The sequence below is a fragment of the Pan troglodytes genome, chromosome 2 (genome assembly GCF_028858775.2).
Source record: "Pan troglodytes isolate AG18354 chromosome 2, NHGRI_mPanTro3-v2.0_pri, whole genome shotgun sequence".
Classification (NCBI taxonomy): Eukaryota; Metazoa; Chordata; class Mammalia; order Primates; family Hominidae; genus Pan; species Pan troglodytes.
Window position 1 is genome coordinate 23,255,529 of NC_086015.1, and position 24,515 is coordinate 23,280,043.

General features: G+C 36.5%; 1 protein-coding gene across 1 annotated transcript in view; it reads left to right on the forward strand.

Moving 5' to 3' along the window:
• Positions 1 to 24,515, forward strand: part of KCNH8 (potassium voltage-gated channel subfamily H member 8) — a 393,974-nt gene that overhangs the window by 121,207 nt on the left and 248,252 nt on the right. Inside the window, exon 3 of the mRNA XM_001162672.6 lies at positions 11,323 to 11,454. Coding sequence (XP_001162672.1) covers positions 11,323 to 11,454 — 132 coding nt within the window. The remainder of the gene's footprint in view (positions 1 to 11,322; positions 11,455 to 24,515) is intronic.

Sequence of the window (24,515 nt, forward strand, 5' to 3'; positions counted from 1 at the left end):
GATTGGATGATCTTTTACAAGACACCACGGTGACATAGTCTAGGCTCCTTCTCAAGGAAAACTGTCTATATGATTTTTACACTAACAAATAGTGCTTCTTAAATACTTTGGTAGTATATAGTCTTCTTAAATCTCCAAAGAATCAAGAATTAATTCCTAGTGTACAGTAATCTTTAGGCTTCTACATCAAATGTTGGCTAATTATGACCTGTATCTGGCAGGATGCCTGCTTTTCTAAATGAAGTTTTACTGGTAAACAGCCATGCTCATCTTTTAATGTATTGTCTATTACTCCAAAAGCAAAGTTGAGTAGTTGAGACAGAGACCATATGCTCTGTAAAGCCAAAAATATTTAGTCTCTGGTCCTTTGTAGAACAAGTTTGCTGACCTTTGAAGATGAATAACCAAATCTGTTAGATTGCATACCCAATTGGAACCCTCACAGTTTAGAAGGATTCTGAATTTTTCATTTCTTAATGACACATATGGTCTCAAAATGTATTTTTTTCTGTTGTAGGAAAATGCCTGTAATCATATGGGAAAATGTTTTGCACAAATTTATTTTTCACAAAACGATTTCTGTCTTAGAGCAGGTGTCTGGTGAGTAACGCAAGGATAAGCTTATTGGTGCTGATACCTCACCTGAGTAGTCTGAGTACAGTGATGCCTACCTGGACACCGGGTTTTGGCTTCAAGTTCTAGTGAGGTGCCCACTTTATTTTAGGAGAGAAGCAGTAAGTTGAGGAAGATGTCTGTTTTGCCTCAGATGTCTGCCAAGTTGTGACTCAGGGCAATCTGGCACAGTGTTCACAAGTCTTCGTTAAGAGTTGAGTTTGCACAATGGAAGAAATGTTCAGTATGTTTGTTGTCTGCATATTCTTGGAAAGTGCTAAATTGCCACCTAAAACTATAATCATATATTTATACACTAGAGAATTGTCATGAGATCCTTAACCATTTCTTTTTACTTCTTTTCTTATTTCCAAATTCTCATCTCAATATTTCTGCTTTCTTACATAGGATGTATTTTTCATTCATTTCACTGTATTTGTCTAACCTTTTAGACGCAAATTCTAAATCTGAAACTAATTTCTTAAAAAGGACTTGATCAAAGTTGAATTTGTTACATGTCCTAGCTTATGTTATCAAAAAAAATAGCAATATATAGAACCATAATATTTCCTTTTTAATATATCAAAAATAGATCATTCACTCCTGTGATAATGATTCCTTTGGTAATTTCTTTTAACATCTGTTGAAATGCACTGTGGTTTGGCAGAAAGCTCATGAAACTGAGAGTCATATGATTTGAGGTCTAGTCCCAACTCTTAAAACAATTAGCATTTTTGACTTCAGTTTACTGAACCACTCTGAACTCATGATTTTCATCTTTACAATAAACAGTTCCATCTCATCATCTTTAAGATCTTTTTTAACTCGAGCAATCTGAAATGCCTTTGTATGTTTCAACTTAATATTATGTTAGATGTTCAAAGAAACACTGAATTCTCCATTTTTAAAGTGGAGTGTGATATGTGTTTCCTTCATTTAACAATGAAATGTTTCATACATACACAAAGGAGAAATTATTGGAACAAATATCCACTTTACACCACCACCTAACTTTAAGATATATTAAAACTAAACCATAATTGTCCATGATTGTTTTTATGGTTAAATAAATGAAGCATTACATATACAGGTAAAGCCCTTACTTTATATAACTATTTAAAATGCATATAATACTTCACAGCTCTTAACCCTGGCCTCCTCAAAGCTCTTAACCATGAGAATTAGCCATATATCCAGTATACAGATGTGGTATGAACAGGTGTAAAATTATACCTGAGAATATTCAGCAAGTAAATGGCAAAGTAAATGACTGTTATTTCCAGTCTCAGAAGATGAATCCAGGGACTTGACCACATGCAACGCCATCTAAATCCTGCATGTTCCTGTTACATCTTGACTCTTCTTTTCTAAAGATACAGTTTTGTATTTAGTGTTCTTTGGAAGTAACACAAATTTGTTCTGATCATCTTAAGCAAAAATAATAATTTACTGAAAAATATATGGCATAACTTATCAAATCAAATAAATTAATGAGAATCTGAGCCTTGAAAAAGACAAAAAGCAGTAGGGTTCTGTAAGTTCTAGGTAGCAAGAATAATTGGAAAGGTTTTTCCTGGCTTCATTATTGAATGAACATAATTCCTTCGTTTTTGACCTTGGATTCATCAAATCAAGATTAAAATTACCAGAAGAGAAAGACTGATTGCTTCATTTTGAATGGTTTGCCCATTCCTCCAGTGAGGGTTTGCAGAGCACCAGATGGTTCTACCAAGGCTGCGTGCAGAAAGGAGGTTTGGTTCCCAGTAAAATTTCGAGGTACAATGACAAGAAGAAGGGGGCACAGATGATATTCTGCCAAAAATATGAGAGGTAAACTATACTAATTATGTCACCTCAGAATGTGCCTGTCGTGTCTCTGATTACAGGAGAGTAATTGGCTGATGGCCCCAGCTGCGGTGCTCTGAAACGCATCACCGGATCAGCCAAAGTTTTCATGGGCTGCTTCCAGCCAATGATTGAGTGAGGCAGGGTTGCTAAGACAGGTCTGTTCCTGGGAAATGAGGAACTGCTTAGAACTGTGCTGCAATCTAGACACTTCCTTTCATCCAGTTTTTCTTCCTTCTTCTCTCCTTCACTTGACATCAAAACTGCATGATGGTCTTCTCATAGTTTGCTTCTAAGAAGACCTGGAATAACACACAAATAGTTCATTAATATTCAAAAGCAACATTAAGTAGCATTTTCATGACTAATTCTTTAAGAATGTCATGCTACAATCCTATAGCCTCTTCTCCCACACTTTCCTACATTTCTCCTTTTACCCTGCTCTCCTTTTTCTTTTTTCCTATAGCATTTAAGACCTTCTAATAAACTATATAATTTGCTTATATATTGCATTTATAATTTATTGTTTTTCACTCCAATTAGAATATAAGTCCTTTCAGGGATAAGACAGAGATCTATTCTGTTTTGTTCACTGATGTATCCAAACAGTTAACAACAGTGCCTGCCATTGCAGGCACTCAATAAATATCCACTGAATGAATGAATAACTTTATGTCCAATTGCTTGCAATGTAATTTCCAAATGTTTTCTTTTGGATCCTAAACTAGATAATCCCAGAGTCCCAGATCCTCATAACAATGTTGAGTTCATACAGACATTATGTTTATTGGAACCAACAATTATTCTCATTGCTCTGCAAAGGCCATAGATTCCTCCAACTAAAGCCTTGTGCAATTAGAGAGGGTTAACTTAATCCTCAAATTCTCATTTAAAGCAAGTTATTTCTCACTAAACAATTGCAAATTTGAAGAAATCTTAAATTGCTTTTCTTAAAGAAAAGTATCAAGAGAGTGGGTTTGTTTCAGTGCCTTGTTCTCACAAAGAAGTGCTTAGAAGTAGCAATCATGAAACCAAACCTGTCAGATCAGACATTTTTCTGCTCACTACCAATTGTCCATCACATGTGGCCTTCTTTTCTCCAAAGGATCATTGAAAAGATAGAGCCATAAGTCAGACGTTAATTGGGGCTTAGTTCTCTTTGCTATTTCCAGTCTTAGCAGACGAATCCAGGGAATGTTGCTCTGCATCCTACACAGAGCTGCCATGGTATACAGATCACCATTTCTGAAGCTTCCTAAGGGAGCAAGAAGCAAAAACATACCGGGAGGCAGAAGCATGCAGCAGCTTTGTGAATGAGGTCAGAATATGGTGCCTCATATGTTAGCAACTTAGGTAACTACACTTAGATACTGTAATCACAAAGCTTGTATAAGTACATTCTCTTTGTCTCAACCTGGGACTGGCAGCAGCACCAGTGGTGTTTTTCTGATCCCAGTCTCATTGGATACTCAAGCAAATTTAAAAATTAACGCCACATATACCTTAATGAAGGATGTTTTTCAGTCTTAAACTAAAATAGCTGAATCTTGTTTTAAATAGTGGTTCTACTCTTATTCCTGGTTTGAGAGTGAAATTCTTTTTATTATAAAAAGGCTTTACTGCACTTTTTTTCATTTAAAATAGGATATTTTTTAGAGCATGTATATAATCGTGTCCTATAGTATGTGTAGAAAGGAGAATTAAATTGACTCGAAACTCAATGTTTAAAACATTGTCCATAGAAGAGGATCATTCCCAGAATATTACATTAATAGTAAGGCAAAATTAGAAAATCAAACTCAGACTTGTGTTTAAATTCCATTTCTTCACAGGACTGTTGTGTGACCTGAAGAAAATACTACACATCTCAATCTCCATAATTGTAAAATACAGTTCAGTGCAGTAAAATGTTGATCAGGTTGATCAGTGGGAAATTTAAATACAATACATGCAAGACGTGTTGTACAATGTTAGCACATAATACACTCTTAATAGAATACAGCAATCACTAGGTCCTTGCTGTGTGTGTTGTTTTCAGGGCCTCTTTATCTCCAGTTCTCATTGGACTGTACTCAGTTGTTCCATTTCCTACTATAAAACTATCGCTGCTGAATTTGTGTTTAACTGTACATGGAAACTCCTTTCAACTGTAGGTAAGAATTATCTGTGTTTACCATGGGAACCAACTTGGTTTTCTTAAAGCAAGTATTAGTTCTACTGGTCAATAACCCCCGTTAATTTGTTGAGCAAGGATGTTGGATGTATTGACTAAATCATGTCTTGGGGATATTTTTGCACCTGAAGTTTCCAGGCTCCTCTTGTTCCTAATTATTAGAGATTTCTGAGAGGTGGCTATACATACACCTGGGAAATGAATAAAGTACTTTTATTTAAGGAGAAAGGTAACTTGGATCAAAATGAAAAGAGGATTAAAAACTTGGCACGTTTAAATCAGTTAATCATAACTTGATTTCCCTTCCCTTCCCTCCCCTCCCCACCCCTCCCCTCCCCTCCCCTCCCCTTCCCTTCCCTCTCTCTCTGTCAGTCAGATATTCTGACTTAACATAGCACTTTTCTCAAAAGTTTGAAATGGAAGTATCCATTAGAACGTATTTTAAATTATCAAGAATATATAAAAAATTATTCCCCAGAAATATGATCTCATCATTCTTATTGCTCCAGTCTTGAACTCTTTACATCTCTACCTCAAATCACTGGAGTTGACAGAATCCTACTATATATTTCTTCATGCTTATTCTAGAAAACCTGAAAATAAAGATGCTGAAAAGAAAAGGAAATTAAACCATAATTTACAATCCACCATTGTGGATTTTATGTGTATTCTGCCAGTGTTTTTTCAACTCAATATAGTATGCGTATTCTACCCATCTGTTTTTAACGCAAAAAGAAGTTTAAAACACAATGTGTTTTATTTTTCATTAAACATTGAAATGAAAGGTATCCTTAGCCACCGCCCAGTTCAGGGAGCTCTCCAGCTGTGTCAGTTCATCTCCTGTCTACCCCCAACGCTGCCCTCCACTGTTACACAGGGAGTCAGGGCACCGGTGCCATTGACTTTGGCTCACTAGTATCCTGGGGCATTTGGAGGAGGGGTATTGACCTGACGTAAATTCAGTGAGGACTGAGCAAAGACTTGCAGCCTATATGAGCTGCACTGTAGATAGATGGTCCCTGGAAGAAATGTTCACTGCAGATAAGGTGAAGCTTTTACCTCATGTTTTCTAAAGAACCATTACTTTCATCTCTTAGTATAGTACAAACATCAGGAAGAGCTGGTGACGATGCTGTAGAGACTTATTTGCCAAGCAGCTTTGGATATTCCAGGGAACATTCCCCTCCTTTTTAACATGACAACTTTTTTTAGTTCACCTCTTTGCACGTCCATCACATTCCCGTATTTTCTAGTCCCTTGAAAGACACTTTCCATATTGATTAGAGTCTGGAATGTTGTGCTGATTTGAGCAAACAGTGAAAAGCCGTCAGGTGTTTTTAATCGGGATCCTGTATTGTCAAAGGTTGTTGGCAGTAGCATGGGAGGAAGACTAGAGGCAGGAAGAATACTTTGGAAAAGTGGGCAAGAGATGACTGAAACCGAACAAAACAGTAGCAAATATAATAAAGTGGAGGGGCAACTTGGAGCTTTCTGGTAGATTCAGTTAGGACTGAATTACTGCCCCACTCTTTCTGCTGAAGAAATGAGTGTCCCTTCACCCAGCCACAATTCATAGCAGCCTTGTTTACTCACCTGCAGCTCTTTCCCCACTCCCACCCTAATATGTATATGTATGTGTGTGTGTGTGTGTGTGTGTGTGTGTGTGTGTATATATATACATGTATGTATTTTCTCTGGACTAATTTCTAAAAACTGGCAAGCCTGTTATTTTATCATTAAGTAGCACTGAGACAATGGTTGTAGAGAACAAGACTCATCAGACTTAATGTGAACTAGGAGGAACACCTGGAAATGTTTAGGTCACATAACCCTGATGCTCTTAACCCTTGGGATATTATGTTATTGTTGCTATAATTTCAAAAAGTAAAGATGTTATGTATTTATCATTAAAAATTTATTCAAAATCCTGCTTGATATTAGAAACAAGAGAACATCAAATGTGTCCATATCTCACTTTGACCTATTGTGTTATATTGAGCAATGCACTATTTCCCATCATGACAGCACAATCATTAAAGAGAGTGGGACCACTCACAACTCAGTTTTCCTTATACCTGCACCTCCTTGTATTAAGTTATTAAACCGTGAACCCATACTAGAAACATTGTTATTAGTTAGCTATTATGAGTTTTTATCTATTGACAAATATATTTTAGTGGCGTCTGGAAAGCATATGAGTTCTCTAATAATTATAAATATTAGCAAAAATTAGTACAGCTACTATGAAGAAAAGTATGGAATGGTCTTCAAAAACCCACAGATAAAACTTCCATATAATCCAGCAATTCCATTACCAGGTATATATCCCAAAGAAAGGAAATCAATATATTAAAGAGATATCTGCACTTCTGTATTTATTGCAGCACTATTCACAATATCCAAGTTATGGAATCAACCTAAGTGCCCATCAAGGTATGGATAAAGTGTGATATATATACATAATGAAATATTATTTGGCCATAAAAAATGAAATTCTGTCATTTGCAGAAGAAACATTGATAGAACTGGAAGCCCTTATGTTGAGTGACAGAAGTCAAGCACAGAAAGACAAATATTGCATGTTCTCATTCATATTTGAGAGCTAAAAAAGTGGATCTTATGAAGATAGAGGGTAGACTGTTGGTTACCCTAGACTAGGAAGGGGAGGCAGGGGGATGAAGGGAAAAATATCTATAAAGATATTTATTACCACTGAACTGTATATTTAAAAATGGTAAAGATGGGCTGCACATGGTGGCTTATGCCTGTAATTCAAGTGCTTTGAGAGGCCAAGGTGGCAGGATCCCTTGAAGCCCGGAGTTTGAGACCAGCGTGGGAAACATAGGGAGATCCCCATCTCTACAGAAAAATTTAAAACTAGCCAGGCATGATGGTGCACGTCTGTAGTCCTAGCTACTTGGGAGGCTGAGGTGGCAGGATTGTTTGACTCTAAAGTAGGCTGTGATCATGCCACTGCACTCCTACCTGTGTGATAGAGTATGACTTTCTCTTAAAAAAACAAAAAGGCACAGGTGGTAAACTATGTATGTATGTTTTACCTCAATAAAAAGAAATACACAAAAATATTAGCAAGTCAAATTATCCTGCATCCTTGTTTCCCAATCAAGAAAAAGAAAGTACCAAAATGGAGACAAGGGACATTCCACCAGATTTAAGCTTTTGTGTAACTATTCAATTCCAAAAATAGATTTTTCCATATAAGGTAAAAACCTTGTTTTCTCTCCACAATTGTATTTATCCATAGAAATTAAAGGTGTCATTAACCTAAATCCTGTCAGAGCCTCATCTGTGTTGACACTCTCCAACCCACATGGTAATTACTGCTGCTATATAAAGAAGGAGTTAAAATTCTCATGAAATGTCTGCCCTCTGACTCTGCTCTTATCATTCACATCTCTGAATTTGAGGCTGTGGGACTTGCAGCCTCCCACCTTAACCCTAAGAGAGATTTGTTGCACTGGGCCTGAATTGCTCTTGACTGAAAGAGTTGATCATTGTGCCCACAGGTAAGAGGAAGAGCCAGATCCTGGAGAATAGTCTTGAATTATTGCATTCATAAGAGGTGAAAGGTGTCATTAGAAATGCAGGGTGGAGGGCTTGCTGGAAAGATTTAGGAAAGCAGAGAAGCAAAGGATAAGCGAGCATGCTAAGTATAAAGAGTCTTGCATTGAACATGATTGGTAGCTTTTGGCATCTATTATCTTTCTAGAAGATAATGCAGTTGGTATATGCTTTGTGTTCTTCTAAAGTTGAGAGAGAAAAGCATAAATATACCTGAATATTCGTAAGATTATTGGTGTGGATAAATCTGGAGGGACAGTTGAAAGGAAAAAAGGAAGGAGGGAGGGAAGGAGGGAGAGATGGAGGGAGAAAGGCAGGCAGGAAGGAAGGAAGGAAAGGGAAGGGAAGGAAGGAAGGAGGGAAATGAGGAAGGGAGGGAGGGAGGGAAGGAAGAAAGGAAGGAGGGAAATAAGGGAGGAAGGGAGGGAGGGAGGGAGGAAGGGAGTGAGGAGGGAGGGAGGAAGGGAGTGAGGAGGGAGGGAGGGAGGGAAGGAAGGAAATAGTTTTTATGCCCTTTACACTGTTTCTCTCATAAACTTTTTTGTCATATAGGCACTAGGAAGGTAGACATCAGCCTAGTTCATGTAAAATCATTCCAAAGCTTGAATTTAGAAAGATCCAAAGTAATGAAGTTTTATTGAATTTATAAAATGTCAGTGATCACATCACTGTAACTTAAAAGACAAATCTCAAAGTAAACTTTCATTTATTCCAGAATATAATGTGAAATGATGGCTGTGCCTCAAGGGCTGATCAGTGAATATTGCCATATCAACAGCTGTTTCCTTGGCTTTCACCTCATGTGGTTTTGGCTCTTTCCAAAATATATTGGTGCACCTATGCAAAGGCTCTTTGGAGACAGTAATGATACTTGTCTGAGTACACAGATAAAAGATTTTCAGGAAAATTAATAGCCTCGGTTATGATTTGGTGATGTTCTTGCAAGGTAATTGACAGAGAGGTGCTTTAAAATGTCAACCAAAATGTCAGATTTCATACCGTTCTTTGTGTCCCCACTATTACTTTCTCTAAGGTCTGATTATTAGTTTAGCCTGATGGCTCTTTTTGTTTCTATCATAGCTACAGCATTGAAAAAGGCTCCCAGTCTGAAATGGTGACCATAGATAAAATTTCAATTAAGAACCATTCTGGGATGATGAGGATAGCAGTGTTTGGCTATGGGTATGGCTCATTTATGAGGCTTCTCCATGAATCACAAACACTTGAGTTGATTTATTGTCTCAGCATTTTTGGAGTCACTGTATTCACTACTGGAGTGAAGGATGTGACAATGTTACAATGAAGGGAACCAAGTTCCAGATGGGTTAATCGACTTCCCTATTGTTTCATGGCTAGTTAGTATTAGAACCATGGTTAGATCCCAGGTCTTCTAGAGCCTGGTAATGAGCTATTGAAATGAGATTGCCATGGCATAGATATTGGGGCAGATGAATGAAATGGGATGCCATAGGGCTAAAAAATAAAAAATAAAAAAATAAGGAGGAAATCATGACTCTAAAACTATTGGGAGAATACAGAGGAACGAGCATATTTTATATTCCATGCGTAACTTATGAGAGCAGCACATCATACACATCCAACCATTCTTTTAAACAAATACAGCAGCAGCTGCGATAAAATAAGACTTTTATATCAGATGGCTCCTAAATATAAATTAGTGGCTTCACCTGGTGTTTAACTGCAGAAAAAAATGATAGATCCCAAGGCTGGATGAATACATCGCTGTGTTGGAAATTATGAGGTCTAATACAGTATATGCAAGACAACTCAAAATATCAAGGATATTTCTGACCCTCATATTTTTGTCTTATACCCTGACTTTGAAATCAACACCCAAATAAGACAAGAATTCACAGTATTGAAGTCTTTTTCCCCTCATCAAAAGAAAATGAAGGAAAATTATATATGAATAGATTAATAGTTTAGTTTTTAAGCAACAACAACTTTATCATCATTTTCAAATATTCCTGTCCAGAATGCCTTTCAGTAGGAAATATAGTGCAAGATTTTTTTTACATATTTCTAAAATACATATTTTAAAATATATTTAAACATTGAAAATATAAGCTTTAGGCAGTACCATTTGGCTACTATATTTTGAATTTGAATCTTAATGACATTTCTCATGGTTTTTTGCTCAAAAATTGAATGGAATTTGATTATTTCTTCTTCAAATATTTTTTGAAATGTGACATGCTTACTGAAAAATACATGTAAGCATTTAAGAACTGAACACTCCTATGTAAATAGCATAAAGATCATGTAACAAAACTTGACCAGCATCCTACAACTCCCAGACCTGAATGCCTTTCTAATCACAATTTCCCCAAAGTAACCGTTAACCTGACTTTTAACATCATAGATTAGTTCTGCCTGTTTTTGTACTTAATGTGAACAAATTCTTATTGCATTCTATTTGTGTTTACGTATTTTACTTACATTATATTAGTGATATTCGTCTATTTGGTTTCAAATGATTGTAAGTCACTCATTCACGCTGATGTATAATGTTGTATTGTGAGACTAAATTTTAATACTACCTGTGTTTAAAGTAGATGTATTAATTTGAATCAGCCAGCAGTGTATGAGAGTTTAAGTGGCTATGCACGCTCCCCAAAACTTGATACTTTTCACCTTTTTTATTTTAGCATTCTGTTGGGCAAGCTTTGATTTTTAAATTGACTAAATAAACCTCTGGCAAACTCATACCAAACAAAGGTCTTTATTGAAGAACGAGTGTGTGCTGGGGGTGGGAAGGGGCAATCTCTCATAAAGTGGAATGCTTCAGCATCAACAAGTTCAAAGAGGAAATGCAGTTTGAATAATGTAAGCAGAAATGTCTCAGCACAGACAAGTGTTTTTGTTTAAAATACTTCTTTATTTTCAGAAAAAGCATTTCCTTTGGAATGAAGAGAGATGTATATAGGATAGAAATTTATGGAATCTGAAAACTGACATTTTTAAGATGGAGGGAGTTGTGGGATTGAAGAAAACACTAAGGGCTTTATTTTTATTGATGATTGAGATTTCCATAGAAATAACACAAGGCAATGGTTGATTTGTATTTTTTTTTTTCTTTACTGTTGCAGGGTCTCCATTTTGGTGCCTACTGGATATTGTTCCCATAAAGAATGAAAAAGGAGATGTAGTACTTTTTCTGGCCTCGTTCAAAGATATAACAGATACAAAAGTGAAGATTACTCCAGAAGATAAAAAAGAAGGTTTGTACCATTTTCAGAAAACATTGACAGATGGGGTAACATTTTGAAATTGTTTACTTAAAAACTCTTGGAGAAAAACATGCATTTTTAATAACAGCAACTGATAAATATTCGTAACTGTTAGCAGTCAGCATTTGGTGCATATTCCAAATCACAGACTCACATGCATTTACATTCTATCGTCTTTATAATAAAGACTCACTTGACAGGAACTAGAAGTTCATATTCCTATGCTAATATGATGAGGATGAGAAAACAGTTTATCGCAATGTAAGGATTAACACCACTTCATTGTATTAGGCAAAAATTAATGGATGGGATAAGTGTCTTTAGGAGGATGTGATTAAAAATACATCTCTCCATTTCCTCTAGATTGCTGTAGCTCAAAACTTAGATGTGCAAAGTGTAGTTATGTACAAAGTTAAGAACTCTAGCTTAGTGGTTGTTAGAATAGAATGTTGCAAACAAATGTGAGTCCTGTACCTTATTGTATATAAAAATATAATACTTTGTTTTAAGACATAAACAAGCTTTTCAGTTATCTTTAAAGGAGTCTGAGAATTTGTGTTGTTTACCTTGTATCTTCTGGTTATAATTTATTAAGAAATTCTTTGCATTTTATATAAGCTGACAAAAGTTAACACTGAAAAACTGCTGATATTATTTGTTTTAAACCAAAGTAGGATTCTAGTCACCAGAGAAAAAGCAATTATCCTTTGTGGATTTCCTATGTAGTAAGTTCTTTTTTAGAATCAGCTACTTGACATTTCAACAGCTATGTCTTTTTAGGAATGGACTCTTTTATTCCAGCTCTTTTTTAAAATGTGTGTGATTGTTTTCAATACATTATGTTTCTTGAAATGACAACCCAAATGAACAGATATAATAGTTTGGTGCTCTCACTTCTAGCATTTGAAAGCCTTGCAAATGCATGTCTGTTTTGCTGTATATTGGCATGACTAAATTATGTAGTGTATTTTACCTATGCAAGGGAAGAGCCATATTAAAATTAAAGTTGCTTGAATTTTAGAGCAAGCATAGTACCTGTCCAATGTAAGTTCCACAAAGATAAGTATGAAAATTGGTGTGTATAGTTTTTGCTTTTAATATTTTCTTTGTAAGATAGAAACACAAAAGGTAAGGATCCTTTGAATAAAATTATTCAAACATGTAAGTATATATTCATATTATGTACATTCACAAATATGTGTGGATAAATAGAAATATAACACAATCCTTAGAAAGAAATACATGACTTTTTTTTGCTTGAAAGAAGGCAGTTTGATTAACCTTTAACTGACTTGTTTTGAATATGAGGACCATGCCTAATGGTTTTATACAAATTCCTTAATTATCTTTGTCTCATGTTCCTTATGTCTCGTGTTAGGGGAGAAATCCCCATCTTGGTGGACTGCAGTGAATAACAGCGGTGAAGTATACCTTTTCATTTAGAGTTTGAGAGAGCTCAATAAAAATACTCATTTTTGCCATCCACGTTCTGAATCAGCTGAAAAAGAAAAATGAGTAGATTGGAGACCAAAATATCACCTTTATTTTTGATGAAACTAATGAAGGAAAACATGAAATATGTCTACCTCCAAGTGGGCTTCCTTCTAGTGAGCTCTAGTTTTAGGCGAAGTTGCCCCTCAGTCACAAAGCAGAGCCTCTCACTGTGTAACTTAATGTCTGGAGAACCAGAGCAGAACAGTTGCTCCCTAAAGAGAGAGAAGACAAAGGGGTCATCATATATACATGTCCATATCACCTTCCAAACTTAATCAAATTATATTCTTCTTCTTTTCCTGGAAATAGCTAAGTTAAGGAGCAGAGAGAGGCTAGCATGTCGCACTAGTAGAGCTGCTGGCACTTGAAAGATTACACCTGTCATTTGGAAGTGAAGGACATCAATTTGAACACTGTGCAACCAATAACAAAGTAATCCAAAATTCTATCTTAAAATGGTGTTAACATTTGTATTCCAATACATATATTAAATTGTGCTCAATAGTATTTTCATTTTGTTTAGGGAACATGTACAATGTAAAGACTATCTCTTGCAAGATTTAAATAAAAAAATCAACAAAACACTTTTAACATTAATTATATTGTGCAAAATATGATTTAATTTTTTGAAATATTTGCTAGTAAGTCCCTAGATATATTTATCTCAACATTATCTCATATAAAAATATTACTTCTAATATATACTGAACACTCAAGAACAGTTTTTTCTATTGCTACCTTATTGTAAATGTCCCATAAAAGTATGTAGTATTTTTAGAAAGACAGAGTAACTATTGTAAGTCACTATGGTTATAAAATGATAATTAAAAATAGCCAACAATCTAGGAGGCCAAGGCAGGAGAACTGCTTGAGCCCATAGTTTGATACCAACTCGAGCAACATAGGGAGACTCTGTCTTTACCAAAAAAAAATAATAATAAAATAAAAAATAAATTAAAAATTAGCCAGGTCATGGTGGTGCGCACTTGTAGTCCCAGCTATTTGGGAGGCTGAGGTGAGAGGATCACTTCAGCCCAGGAGGCGAATGCTGCAGTGACTGGTGATTCACTCCTGCACTCTAGCCTGGGAGACAGAGTGAGGCCCTGTCTCAAAAAAAAAAAAAAAAAAAAAGAAATAAAGAAAAAGAAAAAAAATATTTTTACCTGCCCTTAATGGAGAAAAACACCTTAAAATCTGCCAATTGATGGCATGTCTTGCAGGAAAGGCACACCTTAACATGTGATATTTTTAAAGCTTCCAAATAAGTGTTTGATTATTAAAATGTCACCATGTAACTGTAGCAGTATGATGTCATAACATTAAAAAAAACTAAATGAGTGCATGACATGACCCAGTGTTGCACCTTCTGCAAATGCATCACTAAAGTTCATCTAAGTTGTAGGAATAAGGTTCATGTTAATTAAATTAATTAATACTGAGGTTCACATGATGGGCTTCATTTAAGAGATATAAATGGCATGGACTTCTATTAAAAATACTTTAATCATTTTTCTATGTTTTGGGGGAGTTTATTTAAATGAGGAAGAACCTGTTTTATAGAAGTGGCTAATGAGGTGTGGGATATAATATAGGCCTTTTATCGATGGACAGCATTGGTGGAAGATGAGCACAAAATTCAAACCACTATTTGTATGTACAGTAGCTTTCAGCTGGTGGATCTGCTGGTGTGTGTGTGTGTGTGTGTGAGAGAGAGAGAGAGAGAGAGAGAGAGGGAGGGGAGAGAGAGAGAGAGAGAGGGAGAGAGAGAGAGAGAGAAAGAGAGAGACAGCCTTCAGCAGGAATCTGATGGTTCTTATCACCTTTAAAACTACCTTCCTTTTTGGCACATAGTTTACTTCTATTCCAAAAATAGTGTGTACACCACTTACTTCTATGTTCATGTGAAGTGTTACTTATGGAGTGAATTTAATACGAGGCCCTGTTTATATCTTTCGGTATCAGTTAGGAAATACTTTGATATAAAATTTGGATTTATATGTCAATCAGCTTGGCAATTGAGGTCCTTTTGTTGCTGACCAGAAATCTTGGCTGGCAGTTAAATATGTCCTTTTTATTAAAAAAAAAAAAAAGAAAAGGAAAGAAAGAAAAGAAAAGAAAAAAAAGAAAAGAAAAGAAAAAGAAAGGAAGGGAATGTCTACTTAGTACAAGAAGCCAGGGTAGGCAAAGTCTTTTTTGGACACCAGGTCCTCAGTGGTGGGGAAGGATTAAGAAAAACATTCACAGGGCTGAGAACGGAGGGCCTTTGGATGGAGTGGTTCAGAGGGAATTGTTTCCTTTGAGTGAAGGAAAATAGCCTCAGCAGGGGGCTTTAATTTTTTTAGTTAATTAAAATTAAATTAATTTAATTAAATTCATTTTAAAAATTATATTTAAAATTTAATGTAAGTTTAAAAGTGGATTAATAATATATTAAGTAATTCAAAAAATATTTATTGAGCAGCCACTCTGACCCCAGCATTGCATTCGCATTTGGAGATGTCAAAATGGAGACAATATGCTTGGAAACATCTTAAGTCTCAGCTTAAATCCTTTCCACTAAATTTTGGCTGTTAGTCCTTCTAGAAGCTGCTACTGTCTCAGGAACTGAGTTTCCTCATCTATAAAATGAGGTACTCATACATATCTCCTACATTTGTTATAGGTTTATAAGAGATAATATATGTAATTCACGTAGCACAGGGCATATAGAATATGCTCAATAAAAGATGTGGTCATGTTTGTTATATTCTATTAAGTTTTTATAAAAATAGCTAGCTCTTATTGAGTCTCTGCTTCATGCTAAGTGCTTCACATAGGTGACTTCATTTACTTCTCATAACTCTGTGAAATAAGTATTATTCCTATTCCCATTTATTGATGAATTTAAATGACTTGACAAAGTTGACATAGTAAAAAAAAAAAAAAAAAAAAAAAAAAAGGTAACCTAGGATTTACACTCATGCAGCCCAACCTGAGAGCCTACATTATGTTTTTTCTCCCTCACTTGCCCTCGGCAAAGTGCTCGTAATCTTACGGTGGACACAGATCCAGTTTTGCAATACAGTATGTTCAGTAGAATGACAGAAATAATAAATTCTTCTCAGACAAGGAAACAAGATAGAGCGGGTCAGCAAGAGGTAGAGCAGAGTCAAGGAGAACTTCACAGGAGAAATAATATTGAAGCAAATCTTGAAAGATGATTTGTGTGTGGAGTAAGACTGAAAGGAAAGAATGTTAATTTTAGGTGATGAAACAGCAAGTAGTTGACCTTTGTTCATAAGAAAAGTCATGAAGTTGAAGTTCAACCCTAAGGAGTTTAGGTGGTATGCAGATATATTTCAGAGTTAGAACAGCTTGGCCTTGACATAAGAGATGAAGGAAAACGAGATCTTTTGGGACCCTCTTTCTGGTTTAAGGGCTGTTATGAACTGATTCCTGTCACTCCCAAATGTATATATTGAAGCCTTAACCCCCAGTTATCTTAGAATGTAACGGTATTTGAGGCCTTTGAATAATTAAGTTAAAATGAAGTTGTTAGGGTTGCCCCTAATCCAGTCTGACTCTTATGAGAAGAGATTAGAACAAACAAAGAGACACCAGCGGTGTGAATGCACAGAGGGACTGCTGACCATGGGAACAGAACAGCCATATGCAAACCAAGGAGAGTCCTCAGGAAACCAACCTGCCAAACCAACCTTAATCTTGAATCTCTAACCTCCAGAACTGTAAGAAAATAAATTTCTGTTGTTTAAGCCACTCAGTCTGAGGTACAGTCTCCCTTGGTGTCATTGGATTGGTTCCACTACATCCTGAGGATACCATAATCCACTGATGTTTAAATTCCTCATATAAAATGATGTAATATTTTGTATATCCTCCCATATACTTTAAAAAAATCTCTAGATTACTTATAATGCCCAATGCAATGCAAATGCTATGAAAATGATTTTTGTGTTGTATTGTTTAGGGAATAATGACAAGAAAAAAGCCTATACATGTTTAGTTGAAATGAAACCATCCACTATTTTTCTGAATATTTTTGATCCACACTTGGTTGAATCCATGGATGTGGAACCCGCAGATACAGAAGGCTGACTGCATTTTGTTATAGCAGCCCTAGCAAACATAATTAATGACTTTAATCCAGATGGTAAATGCAGAAGAGAAATAAGTTTCTGAGGAACATTAATGAATTCAGTATTGGGTCTACTGTTTGAGGTTTCTATTCATGTCTTATAGGCAAATAGACATGAGGGTCAGGTGATCAAGAGAGAGTTATGGACTGAAGGCATAGATTTGACAGCCATCAATATATTGATGGTAATGCAAAAAAAAAAAGGTCATAGGTGAGATTCTTTAGGAATACTAAAGAAAAACTTCAAGAGGAGGGAGGAAAGAAGTAGGTCAAGGGTAGGACCCTGGATCATACTAACGTTTGAGGAACCAGGAGGAGAGTATCATTAAAGGAGATAGATTAATAATGGTGAGACATTAGAGAAAAACGGAACCAGACATCATAGAGAAATTAAGTCAGATGAGGACAGAGATGTGCCCATTGGGTTTTTTAATTGAAAGATTACAGGATTGCTGCTAAAAGCAGTTTCAAGAGAGTGCTGGGAGAGAAAGCCAATAATGAGAATCTTACTAACTTTCCAACACTTTGGGCCATCACATTATTAAAATTAAGGAGACACAATTGTAGCACTTTCTTGTATGCTCTTAGCTCAAGTAAGTAGATTTTAAGTTTAAATTACTTAAGAATCAGCTTAATAAGCTCCCCACAGTCCACTTTTTTGTTGTTGTTGTTGTTGTTGTTGTTGTTGTTGAGTTGGAGTCTTGCTCTGTTGCCAGGCTGGAGTGCAGTGGCACAATCTCGGCTCACTGCAACCTCCACCTCCCGGGTTCAAGTGATTCTCCTGCCTCAGCCTCCTGAGTAGCTGGGACTACAGGGATGCGCCACCACACCCAGCTAATTTTTGTATTTTTAGTAGAGACGGGGTTTCATCATGTTGGCCAGGATGGTCTCGATCTTGTGACCTCATGATCCACCTGCCTCAGCCTCCTGAAGTGTTAGGATTACAGGCGTAAGCCACCGTGCCCAGCCCCACATTCCACTTTCTAACTACCATTTCACCTTCTAACTTTTTTGAAACTTTGGGACAAGTCAAGCTGCCCTGTTCATTTTCAGCTCACACTCTTCTTTCTCCTTACCCAGGAGAATTTTCCCTCACTTGGAATATATCTTTGTCACCTATTCATCATGAAAATCCCACTTCTTTTCTGTATAGTCAGATTTTCCTGATCTACTTTAGTTCATAGTAAGTGTCCTTCCCTTAAAACACTCTATTCCTTGCTGCTGGAGTCATCTTTCTAAACCTTCTTGCACCGGTGTATCAAACTTCTTCTTTTTTTTTTTTTTTTTAGTATTAAAGCTAGTTTATTTATTTATTTTTTTAATTATACTTTAACTTTTAGGGTACATGTGCACAACGTGCAGGTTTGTTACATATGTATACATGTGCCATGTTGGTGTGCTGCACCCATTAACTCATCATTTAACATTAGGTATATCTCCTAATGCTATACCTCCCCCCGTCCCCACACCCCACAACAGGCCCCAGTGTGTGATGTTCCCCTTCCTGTATCCATGTGTTCTCATTGTTCAATTCCCACCTATGAGTGAGAACATACGGTGTTTGGTTTTTTGTCCTTGTGATAGTTGGCTGAGAATGATGGTTTCCAGCTTCATCCATGTCCCTACAAAGGACATGAACTCATCATTTTTTATGGCTGCAAAGTATTCCATGGTGTATATGTGCCACATTTTCTTAATCCAGTCTATCATTGTTGGACATTTGGGTTGTTTCCAAGTCTTTACTATTGTGAATAGTGCCGCAATAAACATACGTGTACATGTGTCTTTATAGCAGCATGATTTATAATCCTTTGGGTATATACCCAGTAATGGGATGGCTGGGTCGAATGGTATTTCTAGTTCTAGATCCCTGAGGAATCACCACACTGACTTCCACAATGGTTGAACTAGTTTGCAGTCCCACCAACAGTGTAAAAGTGTTCCTATTTCTCCACACCCTCTCCAGCACCTGTTGTTTCCTGACTTTTTAATGATTGCCATTCTAACTGGTGTGAGATGATATCTCATTGTGGTTTTGATTTGCATTTCTCTGATGGCCAGTGATGATGAGCATTTTTTCATGTGTCTTTTGGCTGCGTAAATGTCTTCTTTTGAGAAGTGTGGGTTCATATCCTTTGCCCACTTTTTGATGGGGTTGTTTTTTTCTTGTAAATTTGTTTGAGTTCATTGTAGATTCTGGATATTAGCCCTTTGTCAGATGAGTAGATTGCAAAAATTTTCTCCCATTCTGTGGGTTGCCTGTTCACTCTGATGGTAGTTTCTTTTGCTGTGCAGAAGCTCTTTAGTTTAATTAGATCCCATTTGTCAATTTTGGCTTTTGTTGCCATTGCTTTTGGTGTTTTAGACATGAAGTCCTTGCCCATGCCTATGTCCTGAATGGTATTGCCTAGGTTTTCTTCTAGGGTTTTTGTGGTTTTAGGTCTAACATTTAAGTCTTTAATCTATCTTGAATTAATTTTTGTATAAGATGTAAGGAAGGGATCCAGTTTCAGCTTTCTCCATATGCCTAGCCAGTTTTCCCAGCACCATTTATTAAATAGGGAATCGTCTCCCCATTTCTTGTTTTTGTTAGGTTTGTCAAAGATCAGATCGTTGTAGATATGCAGCATTATTTCTGAGGGCTCTGTTCTGTTCCATTGGTCTATATCTCTGTTTTGGTACCAGTACCATGCTGTTTTGGTTACTGTAGCCTTGTAGTATAGTTTGAAGTCAGGTTGCATCATGCCTCCAGCTTTTGGCTGGAGGATTCCAGCCAAATCTTTTGGCTTAGGATTGACTTGGCAACTCGGGCTCTTTTTTGGTTCCATATGAATTTTAAAGTATTTTTTTCCAATTCTGTGAAGAAAGTCATTGGTAGCTTGATGTGGATGGCATTGAATCTATAAATTACCTTGGGCAGTATGGCCATTTTCATGATATTGATTCTTCCTACCCATGAGCATGGAATGTTCTTCCATTTGTTTGTATCCTCTTTTATTTCATTGAGCAGTGGTTTGTAGTTCTCCTTGAAGAGGTCCTTCACATTCCTTGTAAGTTGGATTCCTAGGTATTTTGTTCTCTTTGAAGCAATTGTGAATGGGAGTTCACTCATGATTTGGCTCTCTGTTTGTCTGTTATTGGTGTATAAGAATGCTTGTGATTTTTGTACGTTGATTTTGTATCCTGAGACTTTGCTGAAGTTGCCTATCAGCTTAAGGAGATTTTGGGATGAGACGATGGGGTTTTCTAGATATACAATCATGTCATCTGCAAACAGGGACAATTTGACTCCCTTTTTCCTAATTGAATACCCTTTATTTCCTTCTCCTGCCTAATTGCCCTGGCCTGAACTTCCAACACTATGTTGAATAGGAGTGGTGAGAGAAGGCATCCCTGTCTTGTGCCAGTTTTCAAAGGGAATGCTTCCAGTTTTTGCCCATTCAGTGTGATATTGGCTGTGGGTTTGTCATAGATAGCTCTTATTATTTTGAGATAACGTCCCATCAATACCTAATTTATTGAAAGTTTTTATCATGAAGGGTTGTTGAATTTTGTCAAAGGCCTTTTCTGCATCTATTGAGATAATCATGTGGTTTTTGTCTTTGGTTCTGTTTATATGCTGGATTACATTTATTGATTTGCGTATGTTGAACCAGCCTTGCATCCCAGGGATGAAGCCCACTTGATCATGCTGGATAACGTTTTTGATGTGCTGCTGGATTCGGTTTGCCAGTATTTTATTGAGTATTTTTGCATTGATATTCCTCAGGGATATTGGTCTAAAATTCTCTTTTTTGGTTGTGTCTCTGCCCGGCTTTGGTATCAGAATGATGCTGCCCTCATAAAATGAGTTAGGGAGGATTCCCTCTTTTTCTATTGATTGGAATAGTTTCAGAAAGAATGGTACCAGCTCCTCTTTGTACCTGTGGTAGAATTCGGCTATGAATCTGGTCCTGGACTTTTTTTGGTTGGTAAGCTATTAATTATTGCCTGAATTTCAGCTCCTGTTATTGGTCTATTCAGAGATTCAACTTCTTCCTGGTTTAGTTTTGGGAGAGTGTATGTGTCGAGGAATTTATCCATTTCTTCCAGATTTTCTAGTTTATTTGCATAGAGGTGTTTATAGTATTCTCTGATGGTAGTTTGTATTTCTGTGGGATTGGTGGTGATATCCCCTTTATCATTTTTTATTGCGTCTATTTTATTCTCCTCTCTTTTCTTCTTTATTAGTCTTGCTAGCGGTCTATCAATTTTATTGATCTTTTCAAAAAACCAGCTCCTGGATTCATTGATTTTTTGAAGGGTTTTTTGTGTCTCTATTTCGTTCAGTTCTACTCTGATCTTAGTTATTTCTTGCCTTCTGCTAGCTTTTGAATGTGTTTGCTTTTGCTTTTCTAGTTCTTTTAATTGTGATGTTAGGGTGTCAATTTTAGATCTTTCCTGCTTTCTCTTGTGGGCATTTAGTGCTATAAATTTCCCTCTTCACACTGCTTTGAATGTGTCCCAAAGATTCTGGTATGTTGTGTTTTTGTTTTCATTGGTTTCAAAGAACATCTTTATTTCTGCCTTCATTTCGTTATGTACCCAGTAGTCATTCAGGAGCAGGTTGTTCAGTTTTCATGTAGTTGAGCGGTTTTGAGTGAGTTTCTTAATCCTGAGTTCTAGTTTGATTGCACTGTGGTCTGAGAGACAGTTTGTTATAATTTCTGTTCTTTTACACTTGCTGAGGAGTGCTTTACTTCCAAGTATGTGGTCAATTTTGGAATAGGTGTGGTGTGGTGCTGAAAAGAATGTATATTCTGTTGATTTGGGGTGGAGAGTTCTGTAGATGTCTATTAGGTCAGCTTGATGCAGAGCTGAGTTCAATTCCTGGATATCCTTGTTAACTTTCTGTCTCGTTGATTCTGTTATCTTGTCATTCCCAAGTCATTATGGGCCTTGAAACCGGCATAGGGCTTCATTCTTTGCATTTCCTACATTGCCTTAAACATAATAGAAACTGAGTAAATACTTTCTTATTAATTAATTGTATTCAGTTGCCCTCACCTGTGTGATAGTGGTTAATGTCTTTTAAAAGTTCCTTTCCTCTGCACTCAGTTGCATTTGTGTCAATTTTCCAAACATTTTTCACAGCAGTTCATTCATTATGTTAATTTGGTTTTCCATTCAAACCAGTTGAGTATAATAATACATGCCTTGTTTTTCCAGGCACAGAGCCCAATGAAATTATTTTTGTTTATTTCTTGTTGAGTGTCCCAGATTTGCTTTGGAATGTTGGTTGATGCTGGCTTATTCATTATGTGATAACAACATCAGTTATCATAGAATGAGGGGATTTCAATTCCAATTTCTAAAAAGTGAGCACTTCAAATTTGTTTTGAGAATTTAGGGGTTGATGTGTGAAGCTTTTCACATTATCTTTAGTGGTAATACAAATCAAGATTCCAACGCAGTGGCATTTCTTGGTTGTCTAAGTGGCAAGCTGCAGCAGGTTGGCATTGTTAATTACACTGGTAAAAGTTTTGTGTTGCAGATACCATTGCCTATTACTAAATGACTTCAGAAGAAATAAAATAATAAACAGCTATTCTAAACAATTAGATGTGCATTGCCTTTAGCTACAAGAACCTGCAAACCTAACTAACACAAGATTAAACAGTAAAGGCTTATTTTCCTCATATTTCAAAGAGCATGGGACTGAGCAGCCCGTGGTTGGGAACAGTGGCTCTGCAATACTGGTGGGCACTCAGGCTCTTTTGGCCCTTCTGCTCTGCTGTCCTTTATGTGTTGGTTTTCTTCATCTTGCTTATCACCTGATGGTTGCAAGATGCATGCTGCACCTTTAGAACTCAGTCTGTGGTGCAGACAATAAAAAGAGTGAAGGACAAAAGCCAAGGGCCTCTTTCTATGAGGATTCTCCTTTGTTTGTAGGAAGGAATGTCTTTCCCCTTGCCTCTTTCTCCTTCCAGGGATTTCTGTCAACATGTCATTTACCATAACTTTGTCACGTGGCCATGGCCATTTCTAGCTCCAAGGAATGCCAATAAATCAAGGTTTGGGTTTTTTCCCTAAGCTTTTATATCTCTAAAATAGAAATAGCCAAAAGAGAAAGAGTCTTGGAATGAGATTGGGTCAGGCAATCTAGAGTGTGTGTCAAGGTATCATGTATTGATTATTTTCTATATGCCAGACATATTATCCCAGGATCCTACAATGTAGAAGAATGAGACTTAGAGTGTAAAGTGAACTGCCCAATGCCTCGGTGCTGTGCAGAGATGGAGACAGGGTAAAGTTCAGGGCCATCTGGTCTCAGAGCTTATATATTTCCACTATACCACAAGGGGACCTCCAAGGAAACAAGTGAGACGAAACTGGAAATGATGTGGAAAGAAAGGTGGGCTTATCTCCATTTCTTCCCCAAACCCCTACAAGCAATTGTTATTGAAACAGAGCTCCTATCACAATTATTTTTACCATTCTCATTTGTTATTTAAAATCCTTACTATTCAAAGTGTGGTCTGAGGGACTGACATATCAGCATCACCTGGGAGCTCATTTGAAATGCAGAATCTCAGGCTCTAGATTAGACCTTTCAATCAGAATCTGCATTTCAGTGAGCTCAGGTGACTCACATGCATATCCAAGTTTGAGAAGCCCTGTGACATATACATTTCTTAGAAGGCTTCCCTAACCATCCAGATTAAGCTAATTCATCTTCAGCGATTCCATTACATCACGCTGTTCATTGTTTTATAGCGTGTATGCCTATCTGAAACAACATTACTAAAAAGTTTGTTTTAATTGTAATTGTTTTCTGTTCCACTAAAATGTATGTTTCATCAGGGAACAGACTTTGCTTTTGTTGAGGATCTTATCTCTAACACTTGCAGATAGAGTGTCTGACACACAGTAAGTGCTCAATAAATATTTGATAGATGGATGATGAGTATATGAATGCATAAATGATGTCTAATTTAGGATGCTTGGCTCTTCAGAGATAGATAACCACATAGCATTCTTGCTGTTTCAGAATAACCAGATCTAAATTATAAAAGCTGCATTTCTCAGGTGCACATTCTGAAAACTGTACTGTTTGGCTTTGTTCTGCTTGATTTAATTCAAAGACGATTTTTCATGTATTTACCTTAGTCTTAGCCTCTCTAAATGTGTTCTTACTGCTGGTATTGAATGGCCCTTTGGCTTTGAATAGAATCTCTGTTGTTGGTTAATTTTTTGTTCTTTTTGACTCTTCTGTTGTTAAGTTTACAAGAATCTCAATTTGGTCAAAATTTTGAAGATAATTGAAGTTATTTGTTATAAAAAATAAAAAGTCACCAAAAGGAGAGACATTAAGAGACTGATCAGATGTTAATTAAATCTACGGTGATTGTTATGTACTTCGAATATTTTAATTTTCAATGTG